Here is a 22,069-nt window from a genome sequence, read left to right as displayed (position 1 = left end):
ATGATACAAAAAGTACATGTAAAGATGCTCAACATCGTTAGTCATTAGGGAAATACAAATTAAAACCACAATGACATATTACTACATACCTATTAGAATGGCTGAAATTCAAAAGACTGACCATGCCAATCGTTGGCAAGAATGTGGAGGACCACTATGCACTACTGGTGGGAATGTAAAATGGTGCAACCACTTCGGAAAACTAACAGTTTGTCGGTATCTTAAAGGTTTAAATATACACCAATGGTATAATCCAGGTATTCCACTCCTAGATATTTACCCAAGAGAAATGAAAGCATATATCCATATGAAGACTTGGACACAAATGTTCTTGGCAGTTTTATTTGTAATAGCCCCAAACTGGAAACAACCCAAGTGCCCATCAACAGATGATTGGATAAATAAATTGTGGCAAATCCATACAACATATTCCTACTCAGTGATAAAAAGGAATAAGCTATTGATATACTCAACAACATGGATGAATCTCAAAATAAGTGCACGGAATGAAAGAAAACAGACAAAAGAAGAGTACATATTGTATGATTCCATGTTTATAAAACTGTAGAAACTTCACACTAACGTGTAGTGGCAGAAAGTAGATCAATGTTTGCTTGGCAGGGATGGAGAGGACAGGGTGGGGTGGGTGGAAGAGATTACAGAGTCACAAGAGAAAGCTTTTAGGAGTGATGGATATGGTCACAACCTTGATTGTAGTGAAGGTTTTACATATATATCTCCAAAATGAGTGTTTTTACATGTTAAATATGTGCAGTTTTAAAAATGAAGTTTATTACATGTCAATTTTATTTCAATAAAGCTGTCTAAATTTTTTCAAGTGTATGGTATGGTCCATATGTACAATGAATCTAAGTTCATATTGATTTATTTGATAGATTTGTTTGCCTTTTATCTTACTGCTCAAATGTAACCATCTTTTTAATTATCAATTTTGTACTGTAATATGTAAAACAAGTTTTTCTTAACATATAAGAAAAAATTGTTGTTGCTATATTAATATCAGACAGCAGCCTTCAAAACAAAAACTATTACCAGCAATAAAGAGAGAGATTGCATCATGATAAATGGTCAATTCATCAAGAAGACATGATGCTACTAAATGTTTATGTTCTTAATAATGGAGCTTCAAGACACACGAAGCAAATATTCACAAAATTGAAGAAGTAGAGAATATTCCAACAGTAGTCTTTCAGCATTTGATAGAATAAGTAGATTAAAAATTTTCTAAGGATAGATTAGAACAAAACTATCAATTTGTAAGTCGTTTTCAACTAACAAACTACCTAATTGACAATTTGTAGAATATTACAGTTAACAATTACAGAATGCACATTATTTATGTGTATTTATTATTTACAAATGCACACAGCATATTCATCAAGATAGACCATATATGTTCATCCAGAAAACAAATTCTAATAAATTGTAAAGGATTGAAATCATGAAAAGTTTGCTCTGTGCCCACACTTGAGTAAATTAATTATCAATGACAAAAAGGTATCTGGAAAACACAACATATTTGGAAATTAAACAGCACATTTGTAAATAATTCATGGGTCAAAGAATAATCCCATAGGAAATTAGACAGTTTTTTTAACTAAATGAAATTGATTTGAGATCCTTTTCTCTTTTCCAGTGCAAGAATTCAGTGTTATAAATTTCCCTCTCACCACTGTTTAAGCTGCATTTCAGAAAATTTGATATATTGTATTTTCATTATCACCCAATTCTAAGCATTTTTAAAATTTCTTTTGAAACTTCCTGATTGACCCACATATTATGTAATTATTTAATTTCCAAGTGTTAGGAGATTTTCCTGTTTTTTTTGTTATTGATTTCCAGTTTGATTCCATTGTGGTCAGAGTACAGACATTTTATGATTTCAATTCTCTTAATTGAGATTAATTTTATAGTCTAGGGTATGGTATATTTTTGTGACTTTTCCATGAACACTTGAAAGAATGTGTATTTTACTGTTTGGGATAGGTCATTTTATGAATATCAGATCCTATTGGCTGAATGGCATTGCTCTGTTTCTCCATAACCTTGTCGATTTTCTGTCTAATAGTTCCACCAGTTGTTGCAAAAGGGATGTTCAAATGTCCAACTATAATTGCAGATTTGTCTATTTCTATTTCTCCTTTCAGTTTTATCAGTTTTTGCTTCATATATTTTGAAGTTCTGTTGTTTGGTTCATACACATTTAGGATTTCTATGTTTTCTTGACATTTCGTCTCTTTTATCAATATTTAATGTCCCTCTTTGTCCATGGTAATTTTCTCTGCTCTGACGTCTACTTTATCTGGTATTAATGTAGCCACTCCTGCTTTCTTAAAATTAGTGTTTGCATGGCATATTCCACCCCACTTTTTTCTACCTGTATTGCTGTATGTGAAATTAGTTTCTTGTGTAGTCATTTTTTATCCACTATGCTAATGTCTGTCTTTTAATTGATGTATTTAGATTATTTTTATTTAAAGTAATTATTGATATGGTTTAAGTCTGCCATTTTATTATTTGTTTATTCTGTTTCTCATTCCTTTGTTTCCTTTTTTTTTTTTTTTGCCTTCTTGGAGGTTACTTGAACAAACTAAATGAAATTAAAAACAAAACATATCAAAATTTATGAAATGCAACTAAAGTGCTACTAAAAAGAAAATACAATTTTATTTTATTATTATTTTTTAACATCTTTATTGGAGTATAATTGCTTTACAATGGTGTGTTAGTTTCTGCTTTACAACAAAATGAATCAGTTATATATATACATATGTTCCCATATCTCTTCCCTCTTGCGTCTCCCTCCCTCCCACCCTCCCTATCCCACCCCTCCCAGCGATCACAAAGCACTGAGCTGATCTCCCTGTGCTATGCGGCTGCTTCCCACTAGCTACCTACCTTACGTTTGGTAGTGATTATATGTCCATGCCCCTCTCTCGCTTTGTCACAGCTTACCCTTCCCCCTCCCCATATCCTCAAGTCCATTCTCTAGTAGGTCTGTGTCTTTATTCCTGTCTTACTGCTAGGTTCTTCATGACATTTTTTTCCCTTAAATTCCATATATATGTGTTAGCATATGGTAATTGTCTTTCTCTTTCTGACTTACTTCACTCTGTATGACAGACTCTAGGTCTATCCACCTCATTACAAATAGCTCAATTTCGTTTCTTTTTATGGCTGAGTAATATTCCATTGTATATATGTGCCACATCTTCTTTATCCATTCATCCGATGATGGACACTTAGGTTGTTTCCATCTCCGGGCTATTGTAAATAGAACTGCAATGAACATTTTGGTACGTGACTCTTTTTGAATTATGGTTTTCTCAGGGTATATGCCCAGTAGTGGGATTGCTGGGTCATATGGTAGTTCTATTTGTAGTTTTTTTAAGGAACTTCCATACTGTTCTCCACAGTGGCTGTATCAATTTACATTCCCACCAACAGTGCAAGAGGGTTCCCTTTTCTCCACACCCTCTCCAGCATTTATTGTTTCTAGATTTTTTTTTTTTTTTTTCGGTACTTGGGCCTCTCACTGTTGTGGCCTCTCCCATTGTGGAGCACGGGCTCCGGACGCGCAGGCTCAGCGGCCATGGTTCACGGGCCCAGCTGCTCCGCGGCATGTGGGATCTTCCCAGACCGGGGCACGAACCTGTGTCCCCTGCATCGGCAGGCGGACTCTCAACCACTGCGCCACCAGGGAAGCCCTAGATTTTTTGATGATGGCCATTCTGACTGGTGTGAGATGATATCTCATTGTAGTTTTGATTTGCATTTCTCTAATGATTAGTGATGTTGAGCATTCTTTCGTGTGTTTGTTGGCAGTCTGTATATCTTCTTTGGAGAAATGTCTATTTAGGTCTTCTGCCCATTTTTGGATTGGGTTGTTTGTTTTTTTCTTATTAAGCTGCATGAGCTGCTTATAAATTTTGGAGATTAATCCTTTGTCAGTTGCTTCATTTGCAAATAAGAAAATACAATTTTAAATGCTTATGTTAGATAGGAATAAAGACTTAACATCAATGATCCAAGCATCTACATTAAGAAGTAAGAAAAAGAAGAGCAAGTTAACTCCATACTAAGTAGAAGGAAAGAATTAATAAAGAGTGGAAAACAATGTAGAAAATGGAGAGATAATAGAAAAATTCATCAAAGACAAATTTGGTTGTTTGAAAGATTGATAAAATTGATAAACCCTTAGCTGGATTAAATAAAAGGAGAGAGAGAGCAAGAGGGAACTCAAATTACCAATATCAGAAGCAAAAGAAGGGCTATTACTATAAGTTCCACAAACATATTAAAACCATATACAAATAAATATGACAACTTAGACAAAATGGATAAATCCCATCAAAGTACAACTTCCCAAAACTGGCCCAAGAAAAAATAGAAAATATTAAAAGCCCTAAGTGTGTTAAAGAATTTATAATTAAAACCTTCCAACAAAGAAAACATTAGTCCCAAGCGACTTCACTTGTAAATTCCATCAAATATGTAAGAAAGAAATAATACCAATTTTACACAAACTCTTTTCAAAACTGGAAAACGAGATAGCATTCCCTATTCATTTCGTGATATCAGCAGAATCCTACATCTAAACCTCACAAAAATATTACAAAAATTAAAGTTATAAACTAATATCCCTCATGAACATCATTGCAAGCATCCTTAACGAAACATTAGCAAATCAAATCCAGAAATATATAAAAAAGATATCATGACTAAGTATTGTTTCTTTCAAGAATAAAGGCTATGGCTTCCCTGGTGGCACAGTGGTTGAGAGTCCGCCTGCCGATGCAGGGTACACGGGTTCGTGCCCCGGTCCGGGAAGATCCCACATGCCGCAGAGTGGCTGGGCCTGTGAGCCATGGCCGCTGAGCCTGCGCGTCCGGAGCCTGTGCTCCGCAACGGGAGAGGCCACAACAGTGAGGGGCCCGCGTACCGCAAAAAAAAAAAGAATAAAGGCTAGTTTCACACTTGAAAATAAATCAACATAATTCATCACATTAAGAGAAAAAGAAGAAAAAAAGTATGATCATCTCCATAGATGCAGAAAAAGCATTTGATGAAATCCAATACCCACTCATGATATTAAAAAAAAAAAAAAAAACCCACCTCAGCAAAGTAGGAATAGAAGGGAGTTTCCTCAATATGATAACATAACTATGAAAATCTGACTGTTAACATTATACTTAAGGGTGAAATATGAATGCTTTCCCCCTAAGATCCAGAAAATGGGAAGGTCCATCTCACCACTTCCGTTCAACTTTGTACTGTAGATTTTAGCCAGTATAATAAGGCAAGAGAAATAAATACACTTCATCACAATTGGAAAGGAATGAGTAAAATGTTTTTTATTCATAGATAATATGTTTGTGTATGTATAGAATCCAAAGGAATTGAGAATAAACCAACTAGTACTGAGTGAATTTAGTAAGTCACAAGGTCAGTATACAAAGTCAATAATATTTTTATCCAAACAATTAGAAAATGAGCTAAAAATATTTTAATTGCACAAAAACCTATAAGATGTATAGAAAGACATTTAATAAAAATGTACAAAGCCTCTACACTGAAAACTACAAAACAGTGCTGAAAGAAATTAAGGAAATGGAGAGGTATGCCTCTTTGTGGGTTGGAAAAAATATCAAGACATCAGTTCTCCCTAAATTGATCTATATACTTTGTATGGAAATTTAACAAGATGATTCTAAAGGAAATGGAAATGCTAATGATCTAGAAGAGCCAAAATCATATTGGAAAAAATGAACAGGGGTAGAGGGCTTAAAAATTAACTATAAACCTATAGTAATAAAGATGGCGTGGTATTGGGGTAAAGATAGACAAATAGATTAATGAAACAGAATAGAGGATCCAGAAATAGATCTACACTTAACACAGTCCATTGATTTTGATAAAGGGGGCAAAACAATTCAGTGAGAAATGGAAAGTCTTTTCAAAAAGATGGTGCTAGAAAACTGGATAATCATATGGGAAAGAAATGAACCTCTACCTCACATTATACATTTTTAAAAATTGGAGACTAAATAAAAAGGCTAATTACTATAAAACTTCTGGAAGGAAACAGACTGTCTTTATGACAGAAAATGCAGTAACCATAAAAGAAAAAAAGTATAGAAATGTCTTGATCAATGTAAAACATTGGCTCTTTGAAACACGCTTAACAAAATGAAAAAGCAAACTATAGACTGGGAAAAAGTATTCACAACATATGTCTGACAAAGGATGTGTATTGAGAATGTTTACGGAACTCCTACAAATCAATAATAAAAAGACAAACATCTCCATAAAAATTGGGCAATAGGTTTGAACAGATCCTTCATGAAGGAAGATATACAAATAGTTAATAAGCATATGAAAAAGTGATTAGCACCACTGGTCATCAGGGAAGTGCCAATTACAACTAAACTGAAATACCACTTCACACCCACTGGCTAACACCAAAAAGACAGACAGTATCAAATGTTGGTGAGGAACAACTGGAATGCTCATCCTTTGAAGGTAGGAATATAAAATGTTATAATAACTTTGGAAAACAACTTTGGCAGTTTTGTATAAAATTAAACATATACTTACCTGATGATCCAACAGTTTCACTCCTATACATTTCCTGCTGAAAAATGAAAACGTTATGTCCACAAAAAAAAATTGCTTAAAAATATTTTCAGCAGCTTTATACATACTAGACTAAAATGGGAAACAATCCAAATGTCCAACATAAGTGAAGGGATAAACAAATTACCCAGTGTTCAAATAATTAATCCTCCCAACAGTCTCGGGGAATGAATTTCCACTTTACCACAACAACACAGCACCCTGGAATGAACCTCAGCCATTAAGCTGTGAGAAAGAAGCCAGACACAGAAGACTACGTGTTATTTGATTCCATGTATGAGGCATTCAAGAATAAGCAAAACTAGTCTCTAGTGTTAGAAATCAGACCAGTGGTTGCCCCTGCAGGGTGAGGACTGACTGGGAAGGAACAGGAGGGAATTCTCTAAGATGATGGAACTATTCGAATCTTGATTGGGATCATGGTTACTAGGTGTTTTCCCTTACCAAATGTCATGGAATTTTATGCTTAAGACCTATGCATTTTGCTGTATGTAAATTACACCTCAATCAAATTTTTTTCAAAGAGAGAGAGAAGAGGACGCACTGGGCAGGAACATGGGTGTGCTAGTTCTTTAACTTCCTTTCCTCAAACTTGACCTTCTTCACCATTGGGCTTTCCTGGTTCCAGCAGATGACGCCAACCAGGTGACAGCAGTCTTAAGTCCTGATTTCTGCACATCTTTGGGTGATGATGCTCTGGGTAGCAGCCACTGGAATTTTTAATAGCTCTCTTAATTTGGAACTGAAGTTTTCACTTGTTTAAAAATCTCTCACCTGGGCTTCCCTGGTGGCACAGTGGTTAAGAATCCGCCTGCCAATGCAGGGGACACGGGTTCGAGCCCTGGTCCGGGAAGATCCCACATGCCACAGAGCAGCTAAGCCCGTGCACCACAACTACTGAGCCTGCGCTCTAGAGCCCACGAGCCACAACTACTGAGCCTGCATGCCACAGCTACTGAAGCTCGCATGCCTAGAGCCTGTGCTCCACAACAAGGAAGCCACTGCAATGAGAAGCCCGTGCGCCGCAATGAAGAGTAGCCCCCACTCGTTGCACCTAGAAAAAGCCTATGCACAGCAACAAAGACCCAATGCAGACAAAAATAAATAAAATAAATATATTTATTTAAAAAAATCTCTCACCATACAACTTAACCAAACTCCTTGAAAGAAAAGGTAAAACTCTCAAGAAACTTAGCCATATTAAGACAGAATATGTATATCTATGTAGGCATTCACACTGACAGCCTCAAGTCCTGCTTAAAAGATGCCAGCATGATAGAATCATCACATATATACACTAATATGTATAAAGTAGATAACTAATGAGAACCTGCTGTATAGCACAGAGAACTCTACTCAGTGCTCTATGGTGACTAAAATAGGAAGGAAATCCAAAAAAGAGGGGATATATGTATACACATAGCTGATTTACTTCACTGTACAGCAGAAACTAACACAACATTGTAGAGCAACTATACCCCAATTAAAAAAAATGATAAAGAGACATCAGGAACAGCAGCTCTAGAAGCAAACAATGAAAGCTAAATAGGTCCATCTTCGTAGTTCAGAGTGGAGTCGATTTTACAGCAAAGATGCAGAACAAAGAGAACCAGATGAGTTGATGGCTGATACTGCAAGAAAGAGCAGAGGATCAGAGGACCTGACAAGGAATGCTCCCGATAAGGAAAGGTTTTCACTACCCTTCCCCTTATACACACCCTCTCCTATGGGGTTTCTTTCCTTTGCTTCTTCCTCCAATTAAGATCTTTCTTGCTGATGCATCCCAGGGGACAGAGTTCACAACTCAAGGACCTCTTCTTCCTCCTGGTCCTGTGGAAAGCTTGTATGCTCAACCTCAAGAATCCTTTTCACTGTAGGGTTTCTTTGGTGTGTATCCTGAAAACAATAGTGAGTTATCTTCAGTGTTGACTCAGGCTTCAAAAGAACCTGCTCCTAAAAGTCCACAACCACAAAAGAAACGCAGGAATTTTGCCTCTCTTCCAAATTAATTTTGAATTCTCCCTCTGTCTTAGTTTAAGGAACTGCTGTAACTAAAGTGGTCATACTTTTGCCCAAAAGAAAGCTTTACAGAATTATAATTATCAAGATAGTGTTTTGTAAATAAAGTTGATTTAAGTATTAATCTCAGTGAGTGAATTATTTACATTATCTTGTAGTCTCTGGATAGTTTAAATATTGTGTTTAATTTGATTAACCATCCTTATTATATGAACAATACTGGAAATGTCACATGAGCAATTCTGAAATTAGACATATTTGGGTTTTTTTTTATTTTTAAATTTTTTATTGAGGTATAGTCTATTTACAATGTTGTGTTAATTTCTTCTCTACAGCAAAGTAATTCAGTTATACATATATACCTTCTTTTTCATATTCTTTTCCATTATGGTTTATCACAGGATATTGAATATAGTTCCCTATGCTATATATAGTAGGATCTTGTTTATCCATCCTATATATAATAGTTTGCATCTGCTAATCCAAACTCCCAATCCTCCCCTCCCCTAACCCCCTCCCCCTTGGCAACCACAAGTCTGTTCTCTATGTCTATGAGTCTGTTTCTGTTTTGTAGATATGTTCATTAGTGTCGTATTTTAGATTCCACATATAAGTGATATCATGTGGCATTTATCTTTCTCTTGACTTACATCACTTAATATAATAATCTCTAAGTCCATCCATGTTCTTGCAAATGGCATTATTTCATTCTTTTTTATGGCTGCATACTATCCGTTGTATATATATATATTCCACATCTTCTTCATCCATTCATCTGTTGATGGACATGTAGGTTGTTTCCATGTCTTGGCTATTGTGAATAGTGCTGCTATGAACATAAGGGTGCATGTGTCTTTTCGAATTATAGTTTTGTCTGGATATATGCCCAGGAGTGGGATTGCTGGATCATATGGCAACTCTATTTTTAGTTTTTTAAAGGAACCTCCATACTGTTTTCCATAGTGGCTGCACCAATTTACATGGCTACCAACAGTGTAGGAGGGTTCCCTTTTCTCCACACCCTCTCCAGCATTTGTTATTTGTAGACTTTTTGATGATGGCCGTTCTGACTAGTGTGAGGTGATACCTCATTGTAGTTTTGATTTGCATTTCTCTGATAATTAGCGATGTTAAGCACCTTTTCATGTGCCTATTGGCCATCTGTATGTGAAATTAGACATATTTGAAATGGCAAAAGGCATTTCTATATGCCAAGGGCTGTATTCTATAGTTTTAAAACAAATGTGAAGTGCCTTGATGTTTTTATTAGGCAAAGTAACTTGATGTTTACCTGAATACATTTAAATTGGAATGTTTATAACAACAGAGTATGAGAAAGTTTAAAAGGTCCATCTTGCTATTTTATAGTCTCCCTATTAGATTGTCCCCTCTCCTCTTCCTCTTCCCTCTACATCAATAATTTCCCACTGAATTCCAGAGAGGATCTGGAAGAGGCTGGTAGTGTGGATGGTCATAAGAATGTGGGTTTAAAGCTCAGAGTCAGTACTTACCAGCTGACCTTAGGCATGTCCCTTTCCCTCTCCGAGCCCCAGTTTCCATTTTAATGGGCCCATGATTAATGCCTACCTCCAAGAAAAATGGAAATGAACAAAGGGAAATCACATTGTTATGATTTAAAAAAAAAAAAACTACACCCAGGGGATTTGTTGGATGTGCAGGCTCTGGAACAAGGCTGCCTGGGTTTGAACCTGGCCTCTGTCTCACTAAGAGGGAATAATCATAGCCTCAATCTCACTGGTTACCACAGACTGAAGGAGCTAATTCATGCAGAGCCCTTGGCACAGTATCTGGCTTGCTGCAATTGCTTTAGTATACGTTAGCTGGCTTTGTTATTTTTCAAGACGGCGACCACTGCTGTAATCACTGGTCAGTGCTGCGGTCACAGCTGTGTGCTGGGAAGTCCATAGGCACCTCTGACTCACCACGTGAGGACCTGGAGCCGCTACCCCCAATCACACCATCCACGTTCCTGACCCTAGGCCTTCCTCACAAATGTTCCCTCTGCCTGGAATGCAGTCTTCTTTCATGTTTACAGTTTCCTTCTCACCCCTCCGTCTAGCCCCCAGCGCTTCCCCTTCAGAGCACTAAGTAAGCCCCCTCCACCAATGCAGGCAGGACCAAGCCATGGTGGCCACAGTCTGCAGCCTGTTCCAGCTCTGGCTTCACCTGCCTTTTCTGTGCCCCGTAACCCACAAGCAGAACCTACTGCATAATTTATGGGACCCGGTGCGAAATTATTTTGAACAGGGCTCCTTGTTCAAAAATTATTAAGAACTTTAAGATAGACAAATCCCAACTGACGGGTATTCTACAAAATACCTGATGAATAATACTCAAAACTGTCGAGATCATCAAAAACAAAGAAAGTCTAAGAAACTGTCACAGCCAAGAGAAGCCCTTAGTGTCCTGACTACTATGTGTAATGTGGGATCCTGGAACAGAAAAAGGACATTAGGTAAAAACTAAGGAAATCTAAATGAATTTTAGTTCATAATAATATTTCAATATTGGTCCATTAATTGTAGCAAATCCACCATACTAATGTAAGTTATTAATAATAAGGGAAACAGGGGTGAGGGACATATGGGAACTTTCTGTACTATGTAATTTTTTCATAAATCTAAGACAGCTCTAAAATTAAATTTTTTTTAAAAATTAACAACAGCAAAGAATTTTGAGAACACAACAGCAGAATAAATTGTCCAAGACAGAGCCAGGATTTGAACCCGGATCTGCCTGACCCCAGAGCTTTGGTGAATGACTGCTTACACTGCTTGAATTCCCAGGAGAAGGCCCTCCCCTGGAGGTAAGAGAAAAGATGTGTATGGAATGGGGGAGAAGGTGGAGGGTTGTCACATTATTTAGTAGAGAGGTTAAGAGCCCAATCTTGATGACTCAGGCCACATAGTGTGTGATTCCATTTATATGAAATTCCCAGAATAGGCAAATCCGTAGAGACAGAAAGTAGATTTCCTGGTTGCCAGGGGCAGGGGGAGGGGAGGGGAGAATGGGGAGTGACTGCTTAATGGTATGTGGTTTTTTTGGGGGGTGATGAAATGTTATTGAATTAGATAGTAGTGATGGTTGCACAACCATGTGAAGATACTAAAAAACACTACATTGTACACTTTAAAATAGTTAAAGTTGTAAATTTTATGTTATCTCGATTTAAAAAAAAAAAAGAGAACAAGCTTGAGATCCATTCTGCCTGGATTTGAATCTCCAGGGTACCCTTTACTAGCAGTATGCGACCTTGGGCAAGCTACCTCTTCTCTGCCTCAGTTCCCTCATCTGGTAAATGGGGTAGTAACAGTAGCCATCTCATAAGGTTGTTGTCAGCAAGGTCCAGGCGTTTGGGGTCCATCCTGGCCTTGATGGGTCAGGGGAGGGATTATGTACTCATCCCCAAACCTTCGCACCCAAGATCTTGCAAACCGAGTGGTCTGAGAGCCCCCTCCCCTGTCAACCTGAAGTGGAGACCCACTCCTGGGAGGCCCCAAGGTGGAAGCCGGAGCGAATCTCCCTTCCAGACCCGTTGCTTTGGGTTGCAGGCTGAAGCGGCCGCGGAAGAGATGTGCGCTGCAGCGCGCCGCCTAGTGGCACATTCGAGCATACCAGTACCGGCCGCAGGGTGAAGCGCCCGCCAAAGGCTCCAGCCACGCCCGCAGGGCACCCTGACAGCTGCTCCTTATTATAAAATAAGTGGCTTGTACTCAGCCAGATTAGGGCATTCTGTATATTCTTTTTAATCCCGCGAGCTAGTTATTGTTCCCATTTTATAACTGATGGAACTGATGCTTGGAAAGGCTCAGCAGCCAGCCCAAGTTCTCCCAGCAGGTAAGAGCAGCCCCACGTCTGGTTTTCCATCAGCTCAGCTCCAGATTCCAGAACTCTGTCTCCGACGCTCACTTGTGATTTGGGATAAATGAGGGTAGCCCATGGAAGCACTACAGCCGCCGCTAAGTGTCAGATCTAGCTGAGACTGATTTCAAAGCTGCTATATTGCACAAAGGCTGCCCCACTTCCAGCCTCAGGCCCCATAAACCCCCTAGGAAATGGAGGGGAGGTGGGAGGCTCCTTCCAGGGCTCATTTGGCAGGGCTGTAGGCCCTTTCACCAGTAGCCCCTTTCCCCAGCCTCACTGATGCGTCCACTCAACCAGTATTTATGTATGCTTACTATGCGCGGGACAGTCTGAGGTGCTGGATATATCATGGTGAGCAAGAAGGGGGAGGCCTGGCCTCCAAGCAGCTCACTGCCTCATCCTCATTCATTCATTCATTTACTTATTTATTTTTAATTAATTTATGTTTTGGCTGCGCAACGCGGCATGTGAGATCTTAGTTCCCTGACCAGGGATGGAACCAACACCCCCTGCATCGGACCACCAGGGAAGTCCCTCATTCTCTTTCTTAACTCACAGCAGAACCTCTTTGCTGTGAGTCTGATGGCACTGGGTTTGGGAACACCCTGGTAAGTTTTAATCCAGCTACTCCAGTGTGTCATCCCAGGGCCAGGGCCTTGCCCATTCTTCACCCATACTGGGGAAAGGTGTGGGCTCAGGGCAGTCTGACTCCCTCTGAAGTCCTTTCCCTGGCCCCAGCTGAGGGCCAGCACTTGGAGATGCCCAGGCTGGGAAGCAGCCACACCCGCAGTGGTTGCTTAGCTGCAGGTGACTGGGGAAGGGGTGTTCTGGACACTGGAACACTGGAACAGCAGGGGATCGGGTGCAGGGGGGTTATGGAAGGACCCTAATGTGGTAAGTCCCCTACCCCGGTAGGGGAGCCCTGGAGGGAAAGCAGGGTCTAGGGCCTCCCATGGACATATTTCTACCCTGGGGCTTGGGGGAAATGGGACGAGGGCCAGCAGAAGACAGGGAAATGGCCACTCTCCTTTTGCCTGCACACCGCCCCCGTCCCCCTTCTCTCCAGTTAGGAATTAAAGTCATGAAACCTGACATTAGGACTAGAAGGGCCTGCCTGGTGCAGTTACTGTCTGAACAGCAAAGTTCTGAGCACTGGAACTTTTTCGAAAAATCTCCAATAACCCACCGTCCTTCTGGTTAAGAGAGAGAATGAGACAGAGAGAGTGAGCGCGCCTGCCCTGTGGTCCCTGCCTGCCGAGGTTCTACTGAGGTCCCTGCTGAGTTGTCCAGCATAAAGCCCTTGACCTTGTGCCTGTGCCAGGTGTTGACAGTCAGATGCTGGGCCTCGGATGTGTCCCTATGTGTGTTGCCTGGTGAAAGTTAAGCATCTAAGTATCTGTTTGTCTTTAGCATCATCTGCCCAAGAGTGTATTTGTGCTTTTGGATGTGCGTGCCTGTGTGTGTGTTCATGTCTGTGATGAGGTGTATATGTGTGCTTTTTAAAATCCTGTGTCTTAACTATGTGGGTGTCTCTGCAGTTGGGTGCCCCTGTAATGTTTCTGGGAGGGTCATTTTGCACCTGTATATGTTTGTTGTATGTTTGCTTGTGTGTACCTTTGTAGGTGTGCCTGTAACTGTCTAGGGCTGCGTGTGCATATGTGTGCTTGTACTTCTGTGGCTGGGTGGGGCTGGCTGGGTGTGATGCGCTGTTGACTCCCTCACCCACTGCCCTTGCCTGGGCCAAGCTAAAAATAACCCACTTATCTTTGTCCACGGGGACCTTTCTCAATTGGCCTAAGTTCTTCCCAGGGAGTCCCACTCACCCATATCCACCCTCCTGGTCCTGGGTGCCTGGCCAGGGAGGTCTAAGGAGGTGGACTGACCACATGCACACTCCCCCACATGTTCCAGACCCCAGCCTGTGGGGGGAGTGTGTGTGGAGGGGCTCCTGGGCAGTCCTGCCGTTCTCTCTTCTCTGGGGAAACAGCTGGGGCAGGCCCTTGTTGCTTCTCTACCCCCTCCAGCAACCCTTCCAGCCTGCAGTTCTGGCCCCCAAGTCCTTTCTCCTCCAGTCTAGGAAGCGCCCCTGGGGACACTGACCCTATTGCAGCCTACCCACCTACTGACTCCTGGGCCTGGACCAGAGAGAGGCTGGACCTCTCTCTGCCTTCCTTTACCCCTTCCTGAAGCAGCCACTGCCTCTGTATTTGAGGAATGATTCCAGATCCCAGTTCTGGAAAAATCCCAAGTAGTGAACAGATCAGTAGTGAACAGATCAGTGGGGAGGAGGCATTCCTGCTGGCTGCCAGTCATTTCTCACCTGCCAGCCCCAGAAGAGGTGTAAGTGTCGAGGATCCCCAGCTCAGAGGGTTTCTTTCCAATCCTCTCTCTCCTGCCCTTTTCACTCACCCACTCATTCACTCAAAGCTGTGTGATCTTGGGCAAATGACTTTACATCTCTGTGCCTCAGTTTCTTCATCCATAAAAGGGGGATACAGATGGTACTTACTTCAGAGAGTTGTGAGGACTAACTGAAGTGATTATTATAAAGTGTTTAAAAGTGCTTAACCCCATGCCTGGCACATACAAGGACCCTGCCAGTGTTAGCTGATCCACCCCTTCTAATGTCACTGTGTTTCAATATCAAGATATCGCCCATCGCCCAACTGACTCCACATGCCCTTTGGCTCACCCTTGGGTGGTCAGGATTTTCCACCAGGAATCAGATTGGCTGAGAGGGGAGATCTTGGAAAGAGAGATTACTGACATTTGTGCTACAGTTTCTATATATATATTTAAAAATCAGTTCTACATTCCCTTATAAAATTGTTATTATCATTTTTCTCCATTTTGGAGATGATGAAGGAAGCATCAGAATGGTTAAGTAACTTGTTCAGGGTCACACAGCAGGTAAGGAGCAGAGCCCAAATCTACGCCCACCCGAGCCAAAAATGGCTTCCCTATGCCCCATTGTCACTTGCGGAGGGTGGGGGTGGGGTGGGGGAGTAACATCCTAGGCCCTGGGTGCTACAGGAGGTTCAGAGGGGTCTAGTCAAACAGTTCTGCCCAAGGTCATACCCACAAGTAGGGCCAAACAGGATGATCCAAGTCCACATAGCTGTAAGCCCCTGCTTAACACGGACTTGAGTGTTTGAGATTTCCTCATTGAAGGAGCTTTTTTGGTAAAGACCCCCCCGCCCGCCCCCTGTAGAAGGCGTAGATTCTACGTAGTACGAACCAGGGAGCCAAAAACGACAGAGTCCTGAGTTTAATCAGAGGAGAAAGCTGACACAGCCAAGTCAGAGGAAAGCGCCAAGATACATTTCTTTAGTTTCTGGAAACAAAAATTGGGCAGACTCCGCTTCCAGCTACGATCTAGCGGCCGGGATTTCCAACGCTCCGGGCTCAGAGTTTCGCGCGGACCCCCCCTGAAGGGCCCCCAGCTCCGCCAAAGCCGCGCCCAAGGGGCCGTCGTTACCCCCTAGAAAGGCCCTCCGCCGGCTCCGCCTTTGCCCGCCCAGGCCCCGCCCCGGCCGCGCGCTGTCCTGCTCTGCTCGCGGACTCACTTGGGCGTGCGAGCGGCAGCGGTCGGCCTTGTGGCAGGCGGCGGAGGCCGACGAGGGCGCCGGAGCCGCGGGCAGCGGCGGGGCGCAGGGAGGCGCGCACGGGGGTCGGACGGCGCGGCGTTGGCCGCTGCGGGCGCCGCTGAACGCTCTCACCCTCAGTCGCGCAACTTCGAAGCCAGGACGCGGGAGCCTGAGGAGCGCTCGAGCCCCGGAGCCTGAGGAGCGCAGAGAGGGGCACGCCGGAGCCTGGCCGGAGAGCGGGCGCCGGGTACCCATAGCGTTCCGAGCGCCGGGCAGCCCTCTGCGAAGCGTGGCTGCCTCTGCCCCCACGGAGGGCACGGGCTGGCGCGGCCGGGCGCCGGGGAGGACGGCGAGGAGGAGGCGGCGGCGGCGGAGACGGCGGCGGCGAGGCTGGGGTCAGGGAGAGAGCCCTGGGGGAGAGGCGCCCGAGCCGGGCCGCGGGAGCATGTGGGCCCGGAGCGGAGCGCGGGGCGCGCTACTGCTGACACTCCTGCTCTGCTGGGACCTGAGGCTGAGCCAAGCAGGTAGGGAGCGTTCGGGCATGGGGGAGGGGAGCGAGGGGAGCGAGGGGACCCTGGCGCCTCACTCTGCTCTGAAGTTGAGGTGGTCTATCGCTCCGTCAGTGCGCACAGGGAAAGCGGTAAGGGCGCCCAAGTTAAAAGGTAGATTTCTCTGCCCCAGCAAAGTGGGCGATGGCGCAGCTATCTCGCGGGGCGGGGCGGGGCGGGGGTGTTGCTCAGGCTCTCCAGCTCCCGCCTGGAAGGGAGAGATCGCTTCTTTTCCCTGGAACGGTGTCCAAGTCGGGGTGTGCGCCTCCCGGAGTACCGGCCTCCGGGGGACCCCTGGCTTCGCGCGCGCCTGGCAGCGGCGCCAAAAAACCAGTCGCTGCACAGGCCAGGTGTGCGCTCGCTTGCTGCTCGCCGGCAACTTCCTAGTCCAGGTCCCGGCTCGCCCAGACTCCTAGCGTGGCACAGACCCGAATCCGCAGATGAGAAGGAGGGAGCGAGAAACCTGGGGAACACGGGAAGCGCGGGTCCGCTCCGCCAGCCAGATGAGGCCAGCTTGTAGGGTTTTGTTATCGAAGGGAATAGGGCTGTCTTGCACGTACAGCTTTCCTCGAGATCTTGGGATCCGCAGGCCTGGAAGAATTTTTTTCTGGGTTTTGGTGTTGTGGGGAGGAGTACGTAGTGATCCTGACGAGTTTCCTTTTAAATGAGTCACTGACAGTCTCCGCGTCTGGGAAGCCGACAAGGTGCGCTCTCCACGCTCCTACTCCAGACCCAGCAAGATGCCTTAAGGGAGTCGCTGGGCTCCTAAAATAAAGTCCCTATTCCCCCTCTCCCGCCGTGGCTGTGTACACGTCTCGCTGGTCTGTAGCTGGGCCGGGCGTAGCTGACTGGGCTGCGTCTTCCTGGGGAGCGGGTGGACACACGGGAGCCAACCCATCTCTCTCTCTCTCTCTCTCTCTCTCTCTCTCTCTCTCTCTCTCTCCTCCCTCTCTCCTTTCTCCTCTCTCTCTCTCTTTCTCTCTCTCTCTCCCCCCTCCCTCCCCCCCTCCATCTCTCTCACTCTCTCCCCCCAGAAACCAAGCACCGGGCTTCCGAGGTTGGGTGGGCGTGGGCCGCATCCTGCATTGACTCCGAAAACTGGTGCACAAAGTGGACAGATGACGCAGCCCTCCCCCCTCTACCTTCCGCTTGGATGTTGACGTCCGCCGCCCTCCTCCCCGCCCCCCCACCCGAACGTCCCACGCCCGCCTCCCCCACTTATAGTCAGCTATTCCTCACTCTGGAATTAATGATTCCCATGGCCCAGGAGTGAGGGCTTGGTTTTAACACATACCCCACTTTTTTTTTTTTTTGGCCAGCCTTGTGTTGTAAAGTTACGACACAATCATTTGATCCACGTTAATCATGATTTGGGTAGACTCTGGTATTTAAAGCAGTGTTTTGAAGTTGGAAGGTAATGATGGGGGAGGAAGCAGGCTGCTGAGTGACCAACTTTGTTTTAAAGAGTGCAGTTGGGTGTGGGAGGTGCTGGGTTGGGGTGTTGGTTTCTGGTTTGGGGGTGTTTGAGGGGAGGTGATTGGAGGGTTGGGTGAAGTCTCTGTAAATGGCATATGGGCAGGATTGGGTCTTGGGAAGCTGTGTTTGGACTGGCAGGGCAAGGGTATCAGGAATAAATACTGGGGTTACTGAGGGTGGGGAACTGAGGAGGCAGGAGAAAGACAAGACTGGTTGGCCTAGAGTTCTCCAGAGCTGCAGAGTAGGCTCTGCTGGGGAGGCTGGGGGTGGCCTGCCTTGCCTGCTTAACAAAGCCTCTGGCCCCCACCTTCCCCAGAAGAAACGCCAGGCCCAAGGCTTTGATGGATTTGAGCACGATTGGTGCCCAGCCAGAAATGGGTGGCTAATACCGGGCTTTGATTTCTCACTAGCGAGCAGAACTGGCCTTGGAATTGTGCTCATTACTTAGCGCAGCAGGGGTTGCCTGTCCACCAGCCTGGAGAGGGGCCAACTGGTGGGGTCAGCCTGCTGCCTTCCCTTTGCCCTCAGAAACCTGCCTTCAGGAGAGAGAACATGCCCCTTCCTCCTACACAGCCCTTGTACTCTAATGCCACAGGCACAGAACATTTTTCAGAATGTTCTTTAGGTCTTCCCAGTGATTCCTCATGAGCTCCATTGCACAGATGGGGAAAATGAAGTCCAGGATGTTGCCTTTCCTCAAATCTTGCCTTCACGTGACCGCAGATTGCAGATTTGTATCGAGGGCTCCTGTCCAATAGCGGGCTGATTCAGGCCACTTTGGACTCCTCCTTTTGGTCCCAGCCATGGGAGGGGGAAGCTCCTTCTTGGGCGTGTCCAAGCTCTCCTCAAGGGGCAGGCACCTCTCTCTCCTTTCCCCTACTCCCATTCCCAGTGAATATGGGAATGAGTTCCCTTTCCAGCACTGAGAATTTTTTTTTAAGCCATAAAGTTTGATGGTGGAGAAATCAAACCTGGAACCATAAACCCGAGACTCTTAGAAGATTTCAGCAAGTGACTGGCCAGGAGAGGCCACTTCAAAAGCCCAGGCTGACTCTGGGAATCTCCTCCCACCCACCCCTCAGCCTTATTCTGGAGCTTCCCCGCCCCGTACGAGGACCTCTCACTGTTGTAGCCTCTCCCGTTGCGGAGCACAGGCTCCGGACGCGCAGGCTCCGGACGCGCAGGCTCAGTGGCCATGGCTCACGGGCCCAGCCGCTCCATGGCATGTGGGATCTTCCCGGACCGGGGCACGAACCCGTGTCCCCTGCATCGGCAGGCGGACTCTCAACCACTGCGCCACCAGGGAAGCCCTTTCCTGGAGCTTTTAATGAGCCTTTCCTTGGCCTCTGGCTGGGATGGTTGAGAAGGAACCAAGGTGTCATGATAGCACTTCTTTTTAAGGTGCAATTAAAATCGGAGTTTTCCTAATGTCTCTGCTGTGTGTGTGTGTGTGTGTGTGTGTGTGTGTGTGTATGTATGTGTGGTGGTGGCCTGTCCTTGTCTTCCTCTACTCTGTACCAAATGCCCATTTCACTTAAACAAATGGAAAATCAAGAGCGTCTTACTGGGTTTTCTCATTAAAGTGAAAGTACCACTGCAGGGGAGGAGTTTTGTATGTAATTTCCCTCCCCACCCCACAGACTGGGAATTCCATAGGATCCCAGACAATTCCTGTCTCTTCCAATCCGCTTATTTAACTGCTGAAGCTTTGGGACGGGCCCTGACTTGCCCAGGACTGCACTGGGACTCAAGGATAGAGCTGACATTTGAACTCAGGCCTCATAAACCTCATTCTAGTTGTGGCTCCTTTATTCCATCTGGGCTGCAGACTGGCTGCATGGGTCTGGGATTGAGATTCAGAAATCAAGGCCCAGCTAAGGCAGGCAGCTAATGATGAAGTAGGTTTGGTAGCTGAGTTAGACTGGGACTTGCTGGGGGATGGTGGAAAGAAATTGGGAGCAGGGACCTGGGAGAGGTGGAACAGGGCTGGACCAAAGGTTAAGGTGAGACCCTGAGACCAGGCAAGTGCCCAGGGGTAGCCTTCCAACACTGATCCTCTCAGAAAAAGCCCCCACCTGTCCCGGGTGAGATAAATCACAAGCCAGCCTCAGAGCTCTGTACCTATTTGTATAGTTGGGGGCAAAATAGGTTTTTACTTTTTTATTTTGAAGCTTTGGGGGCTCATCTCCTGCACTCACTTTGTTGTTGAGTTTCTCCTGGACTGAGGTACTATGACCTGTTCCTGGCTGTCAGACCACGTCGTCGGGTCTGCCTACCACTTCCCCTTCCCTTTTACCAGCAATGGCTTCTAAGGAGGGTCTGGGCTGCCTGGGGCTTCGAGGATGAGGCTGGAGGGGAAGTGGATCTCTTACATTCCAAGCGCTTGGTTGGTGGTTCTCATTGGCCCATCCTGGAGCCTCCTCCCGGGCCTGCTGGCCAAACATATGGTCATTTGAACCTTATCGCTGGGGTTGGAGTAACAAGGAGGCACCTTGGAGCACCCTGAGGCCTGGAGGAAAGGGAGGAGAGACAGGGGTCCTAGGTTGGGGTTTAGGGGTTGGCTTCGTGGGGCTGGGGAGTAGAGAGAGACTGCTGCCTAGGCAGGCTGGCACCCAGGGGCAGAGAGGAGGAAGCTGGCCGCTGAGGCCAGAGCTGGTGACTCTGGCCTCTTCCTCCTCCTCTTCGTCCTCCCCGGTTTTCTAAACAGCTTCCACAAACGCAATCATTAAAGCTGTGAAGGCAAAATGAAACCAAACAAGTATGTTCTGTGCTTTTCTGTTTCTTTCCTTTTATTAAAGGAAAATTTAGAATACCGTAATTAGAATAATATGAGGAAGGGCAGTTTCAGAAGGGTGGAGGGAATGTGTGCCCTCCATCCTTTTGATTTGCTTCTGAAGTGGGGCCTGGGCCGCCACCTCCTGCCCCCCTTGGGCCCGCACCTGGCCTGGAGCCCGGGGAGTTTCTCCCCCACCCGACCTAGTGCATTTTGGCGAGCCGGGGCCAGGTGAGACCCCGTCCTCTGTGCCAGCCGCTGCCCCCCACGACCCCGCAGGGCAGGCAAGCCCTGGCGAGGCCCGACCACCGGTACCCCGTGGCGCCCCTTTCTCTCCTAAGCTGCGAGGCTAATGGCAGCGAAAACATTTGCTGAAGTGCTGGCATAAATCAGCCGCCTCCCCGCTCCCCCCACCCTACCCCTTTTGTTTCCTCTTCCTTCTCTCCCAAAGCCCTGGGTTGCTGGAAGCTTCCGAATTTACCCTTGCGGACACAGCGGCCCGGTTAGCATCTCCGCCTGGTGGGCTGATTCAGCGCGGGTACCTGGGGGTTGCGCACACCTTGGCACCGCCCGCTCCCCCTTCCCTTCCTATCCCGAGCCACCCTGATCTCCCTCGGCCCCCTGGCCAGTCCCCTCCACCCCGTCCCCTGCTGAGCTAAATCAGTCTTCAGGAGTCCACACCTCTCAAGGCATGGTTGGTTAGGGAGTGAGCTCGCAGCAGAGCCTCCCTCCTTCTCACCTCCCAGAGCAGGCTGCCCCCAGTGCCTCACAACTTCCCCGCCGCTGGGCGGCTCTTTTCTCGAGGAAGACAGGATGTGGGTGTGAGAGCGTGCATGGAGGAGTGAGTGGGGTGAGAATGTGTGTGGAGGAGGTGGGCGGGGGCGGGAGTGTGCAGTGGGAGGTGAGGGTAGGTGTGGTGCTGCATTGGGTGCTGGGCATGGAGGTGAAGTGTGCAGGAGGAATGAGTGTGTGTGCTGAGTTGTGCCTTTTGCATATGGGATGTGTGGTGTAGGTGGCTGTGTGTGTGTTTGGGTGGGGGAGGTATGCAGTGTACATATGGGTGCAGCTGTGGTGTGTTTGTGTGTAAACAGGAATGTGTTGTGTGGGGACGGTGAGTCACCGCC

General features: G+C 45.7%; 1 protein-coding gene across 4 annotated transcripts in view; it reads left to right on the top strand.

Annotated features, from left to right (window-relative positions):
* The first annotated feature begins 16,109 nt into the window (after positions 1-16,109).
* Positions 16,110-22,069, top strand: part of UNC5B (unc-5 netrin receptor B) — an 88,656-nt gene continuing 82,696 nt past the window's right edge. For all 4 annotated transcript variants that reach the window (XM_073793512.1, XM_073793513.1, XM_033841769.2 and 1 more), the window contains exon 1: positions 16,110-16,672. In XM_073793512.1, coding sequence (XP_073649613.1) covers positions 16,594-16,672 — 79 coding nt within the window. In that variant the 5' untranslated portion in view covers positions 16,110-16,593. The remainder of the gene's footprint in view (positions 16,673-22,069) is intronic.

This window comes from Tursiops truncatus, chromosome 16 (genome assembly GCF_011762595.2).
Source record: "Tursiops truncatus isolate mTurTru1 chromosome 16, mTurTru1.mat.Y, whole genome shotgun sequence".
Classification (NCBI taxonomy): domain Eukaryota; kingdom Metazoa; phylum Chordata; class Mammalia; order Artiodactyla; family Delphinidae; genus Tursiops; species Tursiops truncatus.
The sequence above is the reverse complement of the archived record's forward strand: the minus strand, read 5'-3'. Positions and strand labels throughout refer to the sequence as shown.